The 15951-nt window shown below is 49.4% G+C and overlaps 3 protein-coding genes across 7 annotated transcripts; 2 read left to right on the top strand and 1 right to left on the bottom strand.

The window, feature by feature from the left end:
- Positions 1–239: 239 nt before the first annotated feature.
- Positions 240–2537, top strand: Cldn7 (claudin 7). The gene is made up of 4 exons (XM_046462002.2): positions 240–898; positions 1691–1855; positions 1963–2047; positions 2146–2537. Exons 1-4 carry the CDS (start codon positions 676–678, stop codon positions 2306–2308), a joined length of 636 nt encoding a protein of 211 aa, XP_046317958.1. The 5' UTR covers positions 240–675; the 3' UTR covers positions 2309–2537.
- Positions 2538–2786: 249 nt separating this feature from the next.
- Elp5 (elongator acetyltransferase complex subunit 5) lies at positions 2787–9071 on the bottom strand. 3 transcript variants are annotated; one of them, XM_046461999.2, is made up of 9 exons: positions 8917–9071; positions 8425–8485; positions 8257–8337; positions 7431–7552; positions 6622–6842; positions 4476–4657; positions 3964–4059; positions 3755–3855; positions 2787–3116 (listed from the first exon to the last, which is right to left on the bottom strand). In XM_046461999.2, the coding sequence occupies exons 4-9, from the start codon at positions 7520–7522 to the stop codon at positions 3002–3004; spliced, it is 807 nt and encodes a 268-aa protein (XP_046317955.1). In that variant the 5' UTR covers positions 7523–7552; positions 8257–8337; positions 8425–8485; positions 8917–9071; the 3' UTR covers positions 2787–3001. The 3 variants fall into 3 exon arrangements, with proteins under 3 accessions (XP_046317955.1, XP_058440861.1, XP_046317952.2); XM_058584878.1 differs by lacking the exons at positions 7431–7552; positions 8917–9071 and adding an exon at positions 8644–8851 and having other exon boundaries at positions 4554–4657; XM_046461996.2 differs by lacking the exons at positions 7431–7552; positions 8917–9071 and adding an exon at positions 8644–8849.
- A 156-nt stretch (positions 9072–9227) lies between these two features.
- Ctdnep1 (CTD nuclear envelope phosphatase 1) lies at positions 9228–15802 on the top strand. 3 transcript variants are annotated; one of them, XM_046462001.2, is made up of 9 exons: positions 9228–10031; positions 12768–12834; positions 12931–13049; positions 13247–13318; positions 13885–14001; positions 14122–14233; positions 14756–14840; positions 15155–15211; positions 15443–15802. In XM_046462001.2, coding segments are annotated over exons 1-9 (732 nt in total). In that variant the 5' UTR covers positions 9228–9929; the 3' UTR covers positions 15444–15802. The 3 variants fall into 3 exon arrangements, with proteins under 3 accessions (XP_046317957.1, XP_046317956.1, XP_058440862.1); XM_046462000.2 differs by having other exon boundaries at positions 9229–10031; positions 15155–15802; XM_058584879.1 differs by lacking the exon at positions 9228–10031 and adding an exon at positions 12059–12191 and having other exon boundaries at positions 15155–15802.
- Positions 15803–15951: the final 149 nt, after the last annotated feature.

The following is a 15951-nucleotide window of genomic DNA, read 5'->3' as shown; positions in this document are numbered from 1 at the left end:
GAGTTTCAGACTCCTGAGAAGACGTTGCCACCTGTAGTTAAAGCCCGGCAAGTGGAGGGGCGTGACCCTGGTGCTCAGGTTTCTTCCTCTTCACCTGGGCAAGGAGGGGTGGGGGCCAGGACTTCCGGTTCAGGTGAGTGTCCCTTCAGTGACGTCAGGTCACCCTCGGCTGCCCCTCTGGTCCCGCCCCCCCTCCCGCGCTCCCGGTCCGCTGGGGCGCGTCCCCGACTCCCTACATATACTCAGGTGCGCCGCGCACCTGTCCGCCCGCACCTGCCCGCTCACTGCCCAGCAACCTTTCCTGCGCAGCGAATCCCTGGACCGATAGGCCTAATACTTTCTGGGAACCGCACCCAAACGGCCCCTCTACCTTTTGTTTGGTAGGGTTCGTTGAGAGCGCAGGAGAGAACCGCCTGACCTTCGGGGACTGCTTTTGTCTGAAACCAGATCTTCGGGCATAGCCTGTTCCCTCTGCTGAGACCGTCACTCCACCCGAGGGGTCGATTTGTGTTTACTTCGGGTGACAAGAAGATTTGAAGTCATCCGGTCAAAAACATTTTTGCTTCTTTGGGTGACTTAAAACACCACCCCAAGTTGTCTTGTTGGGTTGACCCCCGGATTCGGTTTGTCTCGTAGGGTCGCCAGTCCGGCGTCCCGTATTTTTTGAGGGCGGAAATGGCCAATTCAGGCCTGCAGTTGTTGGGCTTTTCCATGGCAATGCTGGGTTGGGTGGGCCTGGTGGCAAGCACCGCCATCCCGCAATGGCAGATGAGTTCGTACGCAGGCGACAACATTATCACGGCCCAGGCCATGTACAAGGGGCTGTGGATGGATTGCGTTACACAAAGCACCGGCATGATGAGCTGCAAAATGTACGACTCGGTGCTTGCTCTGCCGGGTAAGGCCGCGGGACCGACGGGGCGGACGCGCGCAGGGCCGAGATGGTGGGGCGGGGTGTGGGCAGGGCCGAGGTCCCCCGGCCAGGCGCCTTGATTGCCAGGGACAGGAGGAAGTCGAAGTGGTCTTGCTGGGGCAATGGGGCTGGGCTGGGGCGAGCCGGGGTTCTGATGGACGCACGTGGGCTGATACCTCTGCAACCTGCGCTCTTCCTCGAATGCCCCCACAAGCCTCCACTTGGGCTTGGGCAAGTGAGTCCTAAGCCTGGGTCGTCATCTCCCCACCGCCCTGGGCCAGCCAAGGCCTCCGTGTTATCCGGCCCTTTTAGTTTGGACAAAAGGGGGTCGGGGCTGAGGCTGTACGGAGGGCTGCGCAGCTGGGCAGTTTGTCAGACGTGGGCGGCCACCTGCGGCCTCTAATCTTATCCGACGATTAGCCGAAGCCGCAGGCCCGTGGCCCCGAAGGCGGGACCAGGGCTGGGACGCGCATCAGGATGTTCAGCTTATGCCCAGGTTCTGGCTGCCCCCTTTTACCCTTCCCCCTACTCGGAGCAGTTTCATCGAAACCCTGGCGTCCCGGGCGGGTTTCTCAGCAGAAAGGGCGGGGCGCGAGCTGGAAGGCTACGTTGTCCCGAGGGTGTGGGAGCCTGCCCGCTGGAGGTAGGGCCTTAGACATCTGAGGGCGTCAGAATCTAGCGACCGCTAGACGCGGGTTCAGGGAATAGTGGGTGCGGCCCTCCCAGCCAAGACTGCCAGCCATTTCCAGCAATGACGGCGTCTTTTCTCCTCTGCAGCGGCCATGCAGGCCACTCGAGCCCTCATGGTGTTATCCTTGGTGCTGGGCTTCCTCGCTATGTTTGTGGCCACGATGGGTATGAAGTGCACACGCTGTGGGGGAGACGATAAAGTAAAAAAGGCCCGTATAGCTATGACTGGAGGCATCATTTTCATCGTAGCAGGTGAGTCATAGGTCCAAAGGCAGCTCTCCTCTCGCCCTTGTGGGAGGTGGTTGGAGAAGGTGCTGGTTTGGACCCTCACAATATTGGAATACTTATTCTCTCTCCAGGTCTTGCAGCCTTGGTAGCATGCTCCTGGTATGGTCATCAGATTGTCACAGACTTTTATAACCCCACCGTCCCTGTGAATTTTAAGTAAGTCTGGGATCCCTGTCTAAGAAGCAAATATGGGTTCTTGGGATAGGAAGGCAGAGGCAGGCCAGGTTTCTGATCTCAATCCTTTCTCTCCACAGGTATGAGTTTGGTTCTGCCATCTTTATTGGCTGGGCAGGGTCTGCTCTGGTCCTCCTAGGAGGTGCATTGCTCTCTTGCTCCTGTCCTGGACAGGAGAGCAAAGCTGTGTACCGTGCACCACGCTCCTACCCTAAGTCCAACTCTGCCAAGGAGTATGTGTGAGGTGGGACTCCCATGCCCCAGCCTGACAAACTGTGGGCATGCCCAAATGACTCAAAGGACCCAGGGCAGAGGATTCAGCCTGTGGGCAGAGTGCAGGACAAAGGCCTCCTGGTCACTCCATCCCTGTACACCATGTACAGTCCTCTGGGGGGGAGGGGGTTGGGTAGGAGACAAAAAGTGGGGAGAGTGTGCTTTTTGTACAGTAATAAAAAATACGTTTTGGAAAGTAGGCTTTTTCTTTTCTTTCTGTGCCTGATTCTTCCCACTCAGATCCTTGGAGGGAGCTTGGTACCTAAAGTACATTTACTTCAATTCAAACCCTTGTAGAGGACCAGTTGTGTGCCAGGCCACTCTTGCTCATTTAATTTTCATCGTGACTCAGACCCAATGCTTAGACTGGACTCCAAAGACTCAAGAGCTTGGCTTTCCTCATTCACTCTCACTGCCCACCACTCATTTCCTTTTTATCAACAACAAAAAAAATTAATAAAAGATTTTATTAGGTATGGGGGGGTTGTTCCTATTTCCTCACCTTATGCTATCTCTTCATCCCACTTTCTGTTCTGATCGGATACTGCTTCCTACCTCATAGGGTAGGACCTCCATAGACAAAGGAACAAAGGCAGTACAGAAACTGGGACCACAGTCCTCCCACTCCCACCCATTTCCATTAGTGTAGTCAAGTCTGGCCAGTCAAATATCAAGGTCATCATCTGGGTCTTCTTGGTCTAGGTCATCATAAGCATCTGGCTCATAGAAGATGTGGCTGGTAGCCTGGCCTGGCACAGGACGCAGTAGAACCTGCTGTCTGAGGGAGAATTGGTGCTAGTGAGGTGGTTATTAGGTCAAGTCTGGATACCCGCTTAGAGGTGCCTGTGACTCACTTAGGCAACCCAAACTAGGCTTGTGTCATTTTCTTGGTCCCAGTTCCTCCTCTGACCTCCAAGATTATTTAGGGCTAAGAAAGAACCAGTTGACCTTGGCATAAGTACTACTCTTGTTTTAATAAAGCTCTGTTCTTAGCAGCTTGAGGGGAAGGATTCTGCAGCGATCTTGCTTCATCCACCCACACACTGGGCTCAGACAAGAGGCACCTACCAAGCCGTTGTTAACCAGCCTTTGCCACACCCATGCATCTTCCTGTCCTATGTCCTAGCACTGCTGGCAGGAGAATAAAGTTACCTCTTAGGGTTTGCTCTGGCTCAGCCCAGAGCAAGATTACTCTGGGGACAATTATGAAGGTAGAACCCATCCATAGCTGAAATGGAGATAAAAGACAGGAAGACCCTCCGCCATTATGGGAGATATGGGTGGGTACAGAACCATTCCCCAGGCTTATATCTGGAAGTGGACTTTAGCTCCTATAAAGTCTGAGAGGTTAATCAATAACCTGTCTTCACCCCACCTCAAATGCTGGGGATCCAAGCACTTAGGCTCCAGCCTTACTTTTCAGAACTGAACTGGAAGGGCAGAATCAGGCTATCCTTGGCTTCTCTTTCTTCCTTGGACAGGTGAAGGTTAAAGGTCAAATGAGTCGTGGGGTCCACCTGCAGGTAAAAAGATACTGCCACTTGGCCTCATTCCTGAATCCTTGACTCCACTCCCAACCTCTGCAGTTTTATTCTACTTTTGCCAGATCCCAAGCTTTTAGGTACCAGAGCTGTATGAGGATCTGGGTGGTGCTGGGACCCTAGGGGAGGCCCCTCCTGGAGGTCGAGGCTAAAGTCAGGAAGGATGGAAAACCACGAAGTCTAAGGAGAATAAAGAAGAGAGTTAAAAAGGTTTTTTTTTTTTTTTTCATCCCACTGAACAAACTAGAGAATTCAGGACCTCTCACCTCAGCCCCCAATCACCTGAACACATTGTTTTCAGCCCTAGCCTTCCTTTAAGTCTCTCCCTACAGACTTGTTCCTCCTTCCCACTAATAACTATTCTAGTCTTTTTTAAAAAAATCTTTTTCTAGGGCTAGGGATGTAACTTAGTAGTACAGTGCTTGCCTACCAAAGTGCAAGGCACTGGGTTCGACCTGTCTGTCTCTCTAACACACACAACCAACAAAATAAAACAGGAAAGTATTAAAAAAAAAAATTTTTTTAAATTATTCTTTCCATCATGCCAACCCTTTTCCTGACTCTAATTTCTAGTTGTTCTTGTTGCTTCTCCTAACCTGATAAGTTGGGCGCTGTTGGGGCTTCCGAAAGAGGACATGGGCTGAGGCTTGGCCCATTAAACCACCCAGAATCACCTCAGTCTGGGTAAGACTGCTCAGTGCTCCCACAAGGCCTGGGCCATGAAGTTCTTCATGTAGCAGGCCCAATACATGCACCTGCTTTACTGGAGAACTATCACCTGGAGAGAAAAGGAAATGCAGGGCATGAAGGAAAGTAGTGAACATTTAGGGTTGAGGTGAGGTAGCAAATACTGAAGAAAAGGAAGGAGAGGCCCACATTCCATCAGAGTCCTGACTTACCCCAGCCAATCTCACTGCTTAGCTATGAGCCCCTACACTCTACCGCTCAGTTATACCCCTGGCCCTTTTTTATTTTGAGACAAGGTCTAAGTTGCTCAGGCTGGCCTTAAACTTGAGATCCTCCCGTCTCAGTTTCCCATGCACTGGGATCGCAGGGGAGCCATAGGGATTATAAGCATGCACCAGTGTACCCAGCTTCTTGTCATACATGTTCTTACTCCAGTGCAAATTTGATCAAGGGACCACTGACTCTGGCCGCTCCTCATGGTCTTCAGGATGGAATAAACATTTTTGGCTCCTGATAGCCACAAACTTTTCAGTTTCATCTCTTACACAATGTACTGCTTGCAGTTTTTTGTAATTTCCTAAGATCTTAGGGCCTCCTTTCTTTCCCTTTTTGGGAGGATTAAGAGTGTTGGGCTCTGGACTAAACATTAACACAACATTTTAGTTTTTACAGAGGTCAGCAATTTTAGATCAAGCCATATGGCAATTTCAAGTGTTTTTTTTTCCTAACACCATCGTATCCCCCACCTTTTTTTTTTTTTTAAACAGAGAAAACTGAAGCGCTGAGAGATCAAGCACTTTAATACAAAGTTAGGTGTGTCTAACTCGAAATCTCATTCTAATATCCACAGTGTACTTTAGGGCTAGTCCCAATGTTCCTGACTCTTGGGCCAAATCTGTCTGACTAAGCCTTGCTCTTCAGGATGGTTCCTTCTTTAAGGTACCCTGTACATATATTCCTAAATCATTCTAGTCTTTATCAGACTATCTTGTATACTTATCTGCATAAGAATTTGAGCTCCCAGGGAGAAAGGACCCAACTACAAAGTTAGACTTTATTTTTCCATTATTGAACCTTATATGTTGTATGTATTTAATGTTTGTTAAGTGAATGAATAAAAATAAATGCTAAAAAAAAAAAATGACTTGGGTTGTAGCTCAGAGGTAGAGCACTTGCCTAGCATGGGTAAGGCACTGGGTTCGATTCTCAGCACTGCATATAAACAAACAAACAAACAAATAAATAAAATAAATAAAATGTCTATCAATAACTTAAAAAAAGGTTATAGAGGGGCTGGGTTGTGGCTCAGGGATAGTGCACTTGCCTAGCACATGTAAGGCACTGAGTTCGATCCTGCACACCACATTAAAAAAAATAATAAAGCCATACATATAAAAGAGATTATAGGGCTGGGGATGTGGCTCAAGAGGTAGCGCGCTCGCCTGGCATGCGTGCGGCCCGGGTTCGATCCTCAGCACCACATACAAACAAAGATGTTGTGTCCCCCGAAAACTAAAAACAAATAAATATCAAAAAATTCCCCCTCTCTCTCTTTTAAAAAAAAAAAAAAAAAGAGAGATTATAGTCAAAAATTCTGGGTGTGATGGGGTACACCCGCAATTCCAGCAACTCTGGAGGCTGAGGAAAGAGGATCGCAAGCTCAAAACTAGCCTTAGCATCTTCTCTGTCCCACAATAAAAATAAAAAAGGGCTATGAATGGTTAAGCATCCCTGGGTTCAATCCCTGGTACAAAAAACTAAAAACAATAACAACAACAAACTCCCCCCAAAAGGTTGAAGATGTAAGAAAGTCTTTGGAGACAACTGATGCTGATGCTGGATTTTTTTTTCCTGGTGGAACTGCGGCTTGAACCCAGGGGGGCATTATACCACCAACCTACATCCCCAACCCTTTTTTGAGACAGGATGTTACTGAAACTTGTGATCCTTCTGCCTCTGCCTCCCAAGTTCCTGAGTCTTGATGCTGATTCTTAGGTAGGAAAAGGGAATATTGCCTTCCAGGTGGAGATATGTAAGGGTAAGGAGGGTTCTCACCAGGGTAGGAGTTTTGATGGCTCAGAGCATGGAGGGTCTGGCAGACTGCAGAACAGGGAAGACGAAGCAAAAGCCAGCTGAGTGAATCAAGAGCTATGGTGGCAGGACCAGGATCTGTCCTCCTACATATGGCTCTCAAGACTCCCAGGGGTCCCTCAGGAAAAGCCTCCCCAGTTTTTGACCAACTGAGAGGGTCTCTGAAGAGGTCATAGTAAATCAGCCTGAAAAGGGAAAATAGGAGACATAATATTACCCCTTTCCCCTGCCACCTCAAATTTATCCTATCTTTGTGGCTCTATTTTTAAATTTTCGCTAATACCTTAAATATTGGAGCTTACACTCTTGGACATGCAACCTAAGATTGAGAGCACAGACTTTAGCGTCCAATAGCCTAAGCTCCAAGCTTGGCTTTGCTACTTGTACAAAATCACCTAACTGGGAATTCTACCTACTGAGCTACTTTTACATTTGTTCTAAACTCTCCAATTGTACTGCCTCTGTCTTGAGTTAGACCTTGGTCACCTCACAGCATTATTCTCTTTAAAATTCATTAGAACAAGGGCTGGGGTTGTGGCTCAGTGGTAGAGCACTTGCTTAATATGTGCAAGGGCCTGGGTTCGATTCTCAGCATCACATAAAAATAAATAAAATAAAGGTATTGTTTCCAACTACAATTAAAAAATAAATATTAAAAAATTCTAAACAATGTTGTTCACTGTTCTATCTCCCCTATATAGCAGCACACATGGTTTATAACTGGTACACAGTATGTATACACTGAACCTGGATTACTGCAATAGCCATCCTACCTGGTCTCTCTGTCTCTAGGCTGCCTCCTTCCAATCCATTCTCCACACAGTGACTGGGGTTGTAGCTCAGAGGTAGAGCACTTGCCTAGCATGGGTAAGGCACTGGATTCAATTCTCAATAACTTAAAAAAAAAGATTATAGGGCTGGGGCTGTGTAGCTCAGTGGTAGAGTGTTTGCCTAGCGTGTGAGGCAAGCACACACACAGGCATGGTGTTATCAACTCTCCTGCCAAATTTTCAAACCACTCCCCACTGACTTTGAGGAGTGGTTTGAAAATTTATATCTTTTACAATCAAGTTACCTCTTTATCTGCATGACCTCAGCTATTTTGGGAAGCTCTTCCACCTTTCATGATATGTCTTATCATACCTTCCTAGTTTTGCACATGCAATGAACCCTCTGCCCCTAGGACAAAACCCTCAGAAGTTTGCAGTCAGTGTTGATCGAAGTCTGGAATGCATGGTTGAATTAAGCACTACCAGATTCTGAATGACTCAAAAGGCAGAGAGTATTCATTCTTATCCTCCAGTTTGGTCTCTACTACTCAACAATATGGCCTACCTTTGTGTTGTGTTGTGTGTGTGTGTTGGGGAGTACTGGGGATTGAACCCATTGGCGCTCTACCACTGAACTACATTCACAAACCCTTTTTGAGAAAGGGTATCGGTAGGTTGCCTGAGGCTGGCCTCAAATTCGGGGTCCTCCCGAGTTACTGGGATTACAGGCATGCGACCCAGACCGGGTTTTTATGTTTGTTGCTGTTAAGAAAGTCTCTTAACAACAGGGGCCCCACATCTAATGAAATTTCTCCCAATTTGTACTTACCGGCTGTTGACACAGGAGTCAAAACCTTCTCGAAACTCTTCCTCACTCACTTCACAGCCCAAGACGTGGACTTGCTCCCCACTAAGGCAGAGATGAGAGGGAAATGTCTAAGAGTGGGGCACTGGCTCCCTTCTTAAGCAAGGACTGGAGACGCTGCCTGTTACTCACCGCAGTGCAGATTTCTTGATGAGCGCTTTCAGAAGACCCCGCCCCTCCCACTCCACGGAATCTAAGGAAAGCGAGGGCAGAATAAACACTGAGAACCTTGAGGTTTCCAGCTTCATAAAACAACCGCGACTTCCACTCCTAGCCTATGACCTATGGCCCTTCCTTCCCATTTCCACCCCATAAATCTGACCCGGAACCTCCGGTGCCTTAGTTTCCTACCGCGAAGCAGCACCAGGCCGCCCAGGGCCAACAGAGAATCCAGCATCTCAGACTGGCTTCCCACTCCTACTACGACGCTCTCTGATGGCGTCACGATCCACAGCCCCGCCCGCTCCGGGTGAGAGGGCGGGGCACTCATTCCTCGCACAATTAAGAGCTGGCAAAGGCCGGAATGAGAGGTGATTTTATGTTCAGTATTCCCAGGAGAGCTTAAGCGAAATGGCTCCTCCTGAGCCTTAGCGCACAGACGTAGGTACGATACCCACAGCCTACATTTTCACAATGACTGGGGCGGGAACAGCCGTTGGGACAGTTGTCTGAGAGAAGGGGAGGGGGTCGCACATCCCTTCCTCGACGGTCAGAGCCACAGGGCAAGTGACGTCACTCCGCCCCGCCCACGCTGTTCAAGACTTTGCTCCAGTCCCCGCCCCGCGGTCGCCTTCGGCGCTTGCGCAATATCGAATTGTTGGGGGCGCGCTCGGCTTTCCTTATCCCTACCCCCGTAAGACCGAGTAGGGGGAACTTTAGTCCCGGTGAAGCGAATACACGTCACCACCGGAAGTAGTGTCAGACGGGAAGAGGAGGGGGGAAAGAGAGGAGGAGGGAGACCTCTGGGCGGTAAAATGGCGCCTGTCAGAGTGGGAAATCCAGCTGCAGAAGCTGCAGCCCCGCTCCCCAGCGGCTAAGAGACCGCCGACCTCGGGGAGGGGGAGGCCATTTCGGTCCAGCGCTCCGCGCCTTTCGTCTCCCCCTCCCCTTGCTACCCTGCTCTTTTCGCTCAGCCTGCCCATTCTCTAGCCCCGGCCCTTCGCGGGCCTCTGCCCCCGCCCGCCCCTTTCCCGCGGGCAACCCCCTAGTGCGCCTGCGCAGCGGGCCACCCTCCGCTTCCCCTCCCCTCCCCCTCCCGTCTCCCTCCCTCCCTTTTCCCTAACCCCCTCCCCCACAACCCCCTCCCCCAATTCTCCATCCCCTTCCCTCCAAGTCTCAGAGGACCCCGTCCTTGCCCGACCTGTTTCGGCCTGCAAACTTCGCGAAGCCGTCGGTGCCCCTCCCCGCCCATGTGGGCCCCCGCGGGCTGCCCACGCCTGTCCCCCAGATCCCCGTTCCGCTGGGCTTTCCCCTCGCCAGGGGTGGCTTTCTGAGCCGCCCGTTCCGTGCCCTTCTCTGCAGCCTTTTCTGCCACTCGGGGCCCCCGTTCCCCCTCCCGGCGGCGGGGGGCTGCCCCCGGGGGGCTGGCTGAGCTGGGCCGCGGGGGCCCCGGGGCCGGCGGTGCCGGGGTCATCGGGATGATGCGGACGCAGTGTCTGCTGGGGCTGCGCACGTTCGTGGCCTTCGCCGCCAAGCTCTGGAGCTTCTTCATTTACCTTTTGCGGAGGCAGATCCGCACGGTGAGCCTGGGTGGGCACTGGCGGTGGTGGGGAACTCTGTTCTTGGTGCTCATGCGTTTTCGGAAAGTGTCAGGCCTCTGGGCCCAAGAAGGGAGTCCTGACGGGGCTTTTCTACGAGAGGATTAGGGCATCCTAAGCGGGACATAGGGTGGTGAGGGAGACCCTTATAAGAGAACTGAGATCTGGGGGCTTTAATGGGACTAGATAGCACACGATTTGGCAACTCTTGGGGGCTAGAGTGGTGGGTGGGGCGCTCTTTAAGAAAGCTGGAGTTGTTGCTAAAGAAACCGAGAGGCGGGGAACACCTGTTTGCTGGCAGCCAGATCTATGGATGTGGGCTTGTGAAAGACCCTCCTGTTGGAACCTCTGGATTTGTTTGGTCTTGGAGAGAGAGGCTTATGTGTGTCAAGGGTGGGGGGGTGGGGGGGTAGGAGGGCATAAGTAACAAACGAGGATGGGAACTTGGGGAAAGCCCTTGATATGAAGGAGAAACCTCTGCAGTTTCTGTAAGGAAACTCCTCCAAAAAGGCCCTGGAAACTTATTTCATAGCGGGATTGTAGGATTATGGATTTATTGGGACTCTGGACAGAAAAAAGATGCTTTTATGATGACATTCCTTAGTTGTGGGAGGGAGCACATTAAAGTTTGGGCATCTGGGTTAGGAGACAGGCTGGTTAGTAGAGCTTGCATCTGAAGATGTGCTTGTTGCTCCAGAAGACCTTAGAATTGGGAGGGGGGTGGGGTCAGACTGTTTGGATGTACCTAAACATCTCTAGGTTCCCTCCCCCAAAGCTTTTCTCCAAGGTTGAAGAAGCTCCTTTGGCTAACATCACTTAGTGAATGTGCCCCTGTGTTGTCATCACCAGTTGGGCAAATACTCTGAAGGAGTGTGGGGAAAACTGAGTGAGCTGGGGTGTAGAAGTCTGTATTCTCTGGCATATTTCAATACAATTTGAAGGAATAAAATATAGTAGCCTGGGTCAAGAGAATTCCCAGAAAGCCCTGGGTGGGAGTGGTGATTGACTTATTGATTTTGGGGAATGGCCTGGCCTTGGGTTCTTCCTCTCCAACAGTTTATTTCTTCCAGTTCCTGATTTAGGGCTCCCACTGTTTGGGGAGGTGATGGTTGTAGGCAGGGCTATTCCCCTAAGAAAGTTAGAAGCCAAGAAAAAATTGAGGTCAGAAAGGCTGAGACAAATGTGAAGCTAGCTCCTGGGGTTTTCTTTATGTGTTGACTGTCATCCATTCTCTGTCTGATCTTGTCCTGAGAATTCCCTCTTCTCCCCCCTAATACACCAGTTTTAGGGGAGTAGTACTCCAGTCCATTTATTGGAAAGTTAGTTACTTCCAGAATTGCTTTTTGGGTAACACTGACCCAACAGCCTTTTGTCTTCCTTTCCAATCTAGTTTCCTCCCCCACCCCGCTTTCTGGCAAACACTTGGAGCATTCCCTACATGCCCAGCATATGCAACCCGAGATAGGAGGGCAGGATACCCGAGCTGTTTCAGCCCTCATCACAGCCCAGGGAGAAAAGAAGGGCAGATGCCTTGGGATTAAGGGGAGAGAGGATTTTTTGGTTTGCAAACAGGGGGAGCCTGGTTCTGGTTTGGCTTGGGGCCTAGGCATAGATCAAAGAGTGTGCCTTAGAAGAAAAGAGCAGAGGGAATTGCCAGGCTTTGCATGGTAGATCTGACTTGGGAAATATCCTCTAGAGAAGGCTTGGAGAAGGAAAGCTGGAAGGCTGAGGTGGTGACATTTTTGTCCCTTCTTCACTTCTCTCTCAAAGGCCTTACTTCATTCTGGCAGGTGGAGCTTTCCAATATTCTCTGCCTAACATGGGTACTGGGCTAAGGAGGTTGTTCAGGGGGTTGAGGTTCTCTGAAACTTGTGACTTGGCTTATAGAGACACAAATGGACAGGTGGCTGGTTAAAATAGGTCTTGTGGCCACCAGCCAGAGGAACTTAGCTGACCTGACAACCTTTGGATTCCCTCATTCTCTATTCCCCTTAGCAAACCAAGGATCTCCTTGTCCACCAAGAGTCTGAGGCTTTTAGTTCCCAATGGAAGATGATGTTTCCACAATGAATCCTTGGAGTGAAAGTCGGGATTTCTTTGTTCAGCATACCAAACATCATGGTTAAGATGGCAGGCTCATGGGTCAGTCTTCAGAGAACAATCCTGACTCTACCCCTTCATTGATTCTGTTAATATTAACTGCCCACCCTTGCTGCAGTGTCCTAGGCAATGGGAAAGAAGCCATGATTGGGACAAAATTCATGCACTCATGCAGTTTTCATTCTAAATTGGGGAGGTAAGATGTTGAAACCTTGGAATCCTCAGTTTCTTCATCCTTAAAATAGGGATAATAACACCAGGCATGGTGATGAAAACATGTAAACCAGCAACTTGGGAGACTGAGGCAGGAGGATTACAAGTTTGAAGCCAGCCTCAGCAACTTAGTGATATCCTGTCTCAAATAAAAACTAAAAAGGAATGGGATGTAGCTCAGTGGTAAAGTACTCCTGGTAAAATCCCCAGTAACCCCGCCCCCCCCCCAAAAAAAAAAGGTTTTGGGGAAGAGGGATAATAATATTATTAGAATAGTTTTAAGGATTAAGTGAAATAATCCTAAATCACATAGTGCCCAGCATGTGATAAATAGTCAGTTTTTGATACCTGTTATTGTTACTGGGGAAGATGTCCTTGTTAAGTATTCTAATCCTTTATCTTTAGGTAATTCAATACCAAACTGTTCGATATGATATCCTCCCTTTATCTCCTGTGTCTCGGAATCGGCTAGGTGAGTATGGTGGCTGGAAAGACCCCTTGAGATGAAGTAGGACTCCACCTGTGGGCTGGAGGTCAGTTGCTGTTTTTCTTTCCCATTGTGGTTCAGCCCAGGTAAAGAGGAAGATCCTGGTGCTGGATCTGGATGAGACACTTATTCACTCCCACCATGATGGGGTCTTGAGGCCCACAGTGCGGCCTGGAACGCCTCCTGACTTTATTCTCAAGGTGTGTGGGGATGGATAGTGATGAAAGGGTTGTGTCCGTTACTCTGCCCAGTCCTGGGCTCCCTTGCCCAGAGTATCTGGTCCCCGATCCCTGGCACCTGTGTCAGCCTGGAAAGCAGGAGGTAGTGGGGATTACAGAGATGTTGTCTAGGCCTGTGTCATGGTGTTCAGAATTTGCTCAGTCCTTCCTTTCTACAGGTGGTCATAGACAAACATCCTGTCCGTTTTTTTGTACATAAGCGGCCCCATGTGGACTTCTTCTTAGAAGTGGTGAGTATACACAAGCTAAAGGGAATTCTGTAATGAAGGAATAGTTGTAGGGCTTGGGGATTTTAGGGGATTTGGGGAAAGGGGCGAGAAGTGGGTGAGGGCAATTTTGGAGAGGGAAGGGTGTATGAAGGTAAAGGAATGACTTTCAGTAGTTGGGGTTCATTTGTTATACTGATATAATTCTATTCTTCCATGGGCATCCTACTCATTTGTGTTTGTATTTTTGAATCTTAAGTTATGGAAAGCCTCACACACTGATTTTGAAGGTTTGGGGAATTTCAGAATTTCCTGTCCTCAAAGACATTTGATGTTGCTAGGAGACCTGAAGCATTAGACTGAAAAAGAACTGTACACCAGTTTAAAAAACCCAGGGTGGAGTAGGGGGAGGTGCGTGTGTGTGTGTGTGTGAGAGAGAGAGAGAGAGAGCGAGCGAGCGAGCATGCAGGTGCATGAGACAAAGAGAGGGAGCGAGACACACACACACACACACACACTCACCCTCACCCTGTACATCTTAATGAATCATCACCTCCTGTGACACCTCTTTTTCTTCCAATCTATTTCAGGTGAGCCAGTGGTACGAGCTGGTGGTGTTTACAGCAAGCATGGAGATTTATGGCTCTGCTGTGGCAGATAAACTGGACAACAGCAGAAGCATTCTCAAGAGGAGATACTACAGACAGGTAAGGAGCTAGAGTCCAGGTTTAAAAGTGATGCAGGCCGCTAGGGAGGGATCTGGCTTTGAGGCAGTTGCCTTGATGGGGAAGTTGGGGAGGTGTACTCCATAATCCCCTGCCTTTCAGCACTGCACTTTGGAGTTGGGCAGCTACATCAAGGACCTCTCTGTGGTCCACAGTGACCTCTCCAGCATTGTGATCCTGGATAATTCACCAGGGGCTTACAGGAGCCACCCAGGTATGGGGGAAGGTGATGAGTCTGTCAGGGCCAGGACATGACTCTGGGGTTGTTTTTTTTTTTTTTTTTTCCTCCCCACCCCGCTTTGGCAGTGCTGGGGATGGAACCCAGGGTCTTGTACATGCTGGTCAACCGGCGAGCAACATACTCAGCCCACTTATGAGGCATTTTGAATGGAGGGAACTAGAAGGCTGGATACCTGGGCTTTGAGGTCTGGGATTTCCTGGTCCACGTGCAAGTTCTCTATTTCAAGTGAGATACCCGCCCCCATGTGTGAATTTCACAAGTCAGATTTCCTGTATCATTTGTTTCAGGTGGGCCACAATGACAATAAAATTTAACTAGAAACTTCACACTAGTATGAATTTGGGTGATTAATGTATAATCAGGAAGATTTTTACTTAGACTGTTGACTTGGGTGGTGGAGGTATAGTTTTTTTTTTTTTTAAGTAATGATTTTCAGGAAAAACTTCCAGTATCTCTTGAATCCTTTCTTCTCATCTACATTTTCACCCACTCCAGACAACGCCATCCCCATCAAATCCTGGTTCAGTGACCCCAGTGACACGGCCCTTCTCAATCTGCTTCCAATGCTGGATGCCCTCAGGTAAGGGAAGTGAGTTCTAGATAATCTGGATTTCTGAGGAAAGATAGATAGAGGTGGGGGGTCCCAAGGGAATAAAAACATTTGCCGAGTTTTATTTACTTACCTCTCTTCCCTTAAGAGCTTAAATGTTTGGACAAGGTCTTCTCAATTCCAAAGCTCGTCATTCTTAGCCATAGGGTTTTGTTCAAATGACCTGTCTCATCATGTGAAAGTGGTGTTTAATTCTGCCCCCTATCCAGTGAGGTGCCTTACACTAGTGTTGTGAGGATGTCAACTATAAGGTACTCCACCAATGCAAGTTATTGTCATCCCAGGTTCACCGCTGATGTTCGATCCGTGTTGAGCCGAAATCTTCACCAACATAGGCTCTGGTGACAGCTGCTGCCCCTCCACCTGAGTTGGGGTGGGGGGGAAGGGAGGGCAAGCCCTTGGGATGCCGTCAGATGCCCTGTCCAATGTGAGGACTGCCTGGGCAGGGTCTGCCCCTCCCACCCCTCTGCCCTGGGAGCCCTACACTCCATTTGGAGTCTGGATGGACACATGGGCCAGACTGTGAAGCAGCCTCACTCTAACTTCGTGTTCACACTCCATGGAAACCCCAGACTGGGACAGGTGGAGGCCTGGGAGAGCCGAAACTGTCTGGTGGAGAGGCAGGACTGGCTGGAGTGACAGACATACCGTGATCCAGGAGGCTCAAAGAGAAGCCAAGTCAGCTTTGTTGTGATTTGATTTTTTTTTTAAAACTCTTGTAAAAAAACTGATCTAATTCTTCACTCCTGCTCCAAGGGCTGGGCTGTGGGTGGGAGACTGGGATTTTGGGCCACTGGATCCTCCCTAAACTTGTCCTTCCCTTTCTTTCCCTCTATTTTTCTCCCTAGATTCCCTCCAACCTGTAACTAGCTTTCTCTCTTTTTTTCCCCTTTCCTCTCTTTTAAACCATGCATTATAACTTTGAAACCAAAGCTGCCCTAGGTCCTTCTCTGGGGTTTTGGGAAATGAAGGGAGGGGTCTGTGTTCACATCCACCCTGTCCCACAGCAAGTTGGTGATGAATATGGAGATGGAGTAGTGAATAGTAGGTTTCAGCGACTTTGGCTGGAAGGACCCCAGTG

This window comes from Marmota monax, unplaced genomic scaffold (assembly GCF_021218885.2).
Source record: "Marmota monax isolate L192 unplaced genomic scaffold, Marmota_monax_Labrador192_F-V1.1 WCK01_AAM20220418_F8-fsc00392, whole genome shotgun sequence".
In the NCBI taxonomy this organism is placed as follows: domain Eukaryota; kingdom Metazoa; phylum Chordata; class Mammalia; order Rodentia; family Sciuridae; genus Marmota; species Marmota monax.
The sequence above is the reverse complement of the archived record's forward strand: the minus strand, read 5'-3'. Positions and strand labels throughout refer to the sequence as shown.

Coding starts and splice junctions, on each gene's coding strand:
- Elp5 (XM_046461996.2), bottom strand. CDS start 8,782: ATGAGTGCCCCGCCCTCTCACCCGGAGCGGGCGGGGCTGTGGATCGTG. Junction 4,658..6,621: donor CCATCAAAACTCCTACCCTG/GTGAGAACCCTC, acceptor TTTTCTCTCCAG/GTGATAGTTCTCCAGTAAAG. Junction 4,060..4,475: donor AACAGCGCCCAACTTATCAG/GTTAGGAGAAGC, acceptor TATTCTCCTTAG/ACTTCGTGGTTTTCCATCCT.
- Cldn7 (XM_046462002.2), top strand. CDS start 676: ATGGCCAATTCAGGCCTGCAGTTGTTGGGCTTTTCCATGGCAATGCTG. Junction 899..1,690: donor CTCGGTGCTTGCTCTGCCGG/GTAAGGCCGCGG, acceptor TCTCCTCTGCAG/CGGCCATGCAGGCCACTCGA. Junction 1,856..1,962: donor CATCATTTTCATCGTAGCAG/GTGAGTCATAGG, acceptor TTCTCTCTCCAG/GTCTTGCAGCCTTGGTAGCA.
- Ctdnep1 (XM_046462000.2), top strand. CDS start 9,930: ATGATGCGGACGCAGTGTCTGCTGGGGCTGCGCACGTTCGTGGCCTTC. Junction 13,050..13,246: donor CTCCTGACTTTATTCTCAAG/GTGTGTGGGGAT, acceptor TCCTTTCTACAG/GTGGTCATAGACAAACATCC. Junction 14,002..14,121: donor AGAGGAGATACTACAGACAG/GTAAGGAGCTAG, acceptor CCTGCCTTTCAG/CACTGCACTTTGGAGTTGGG.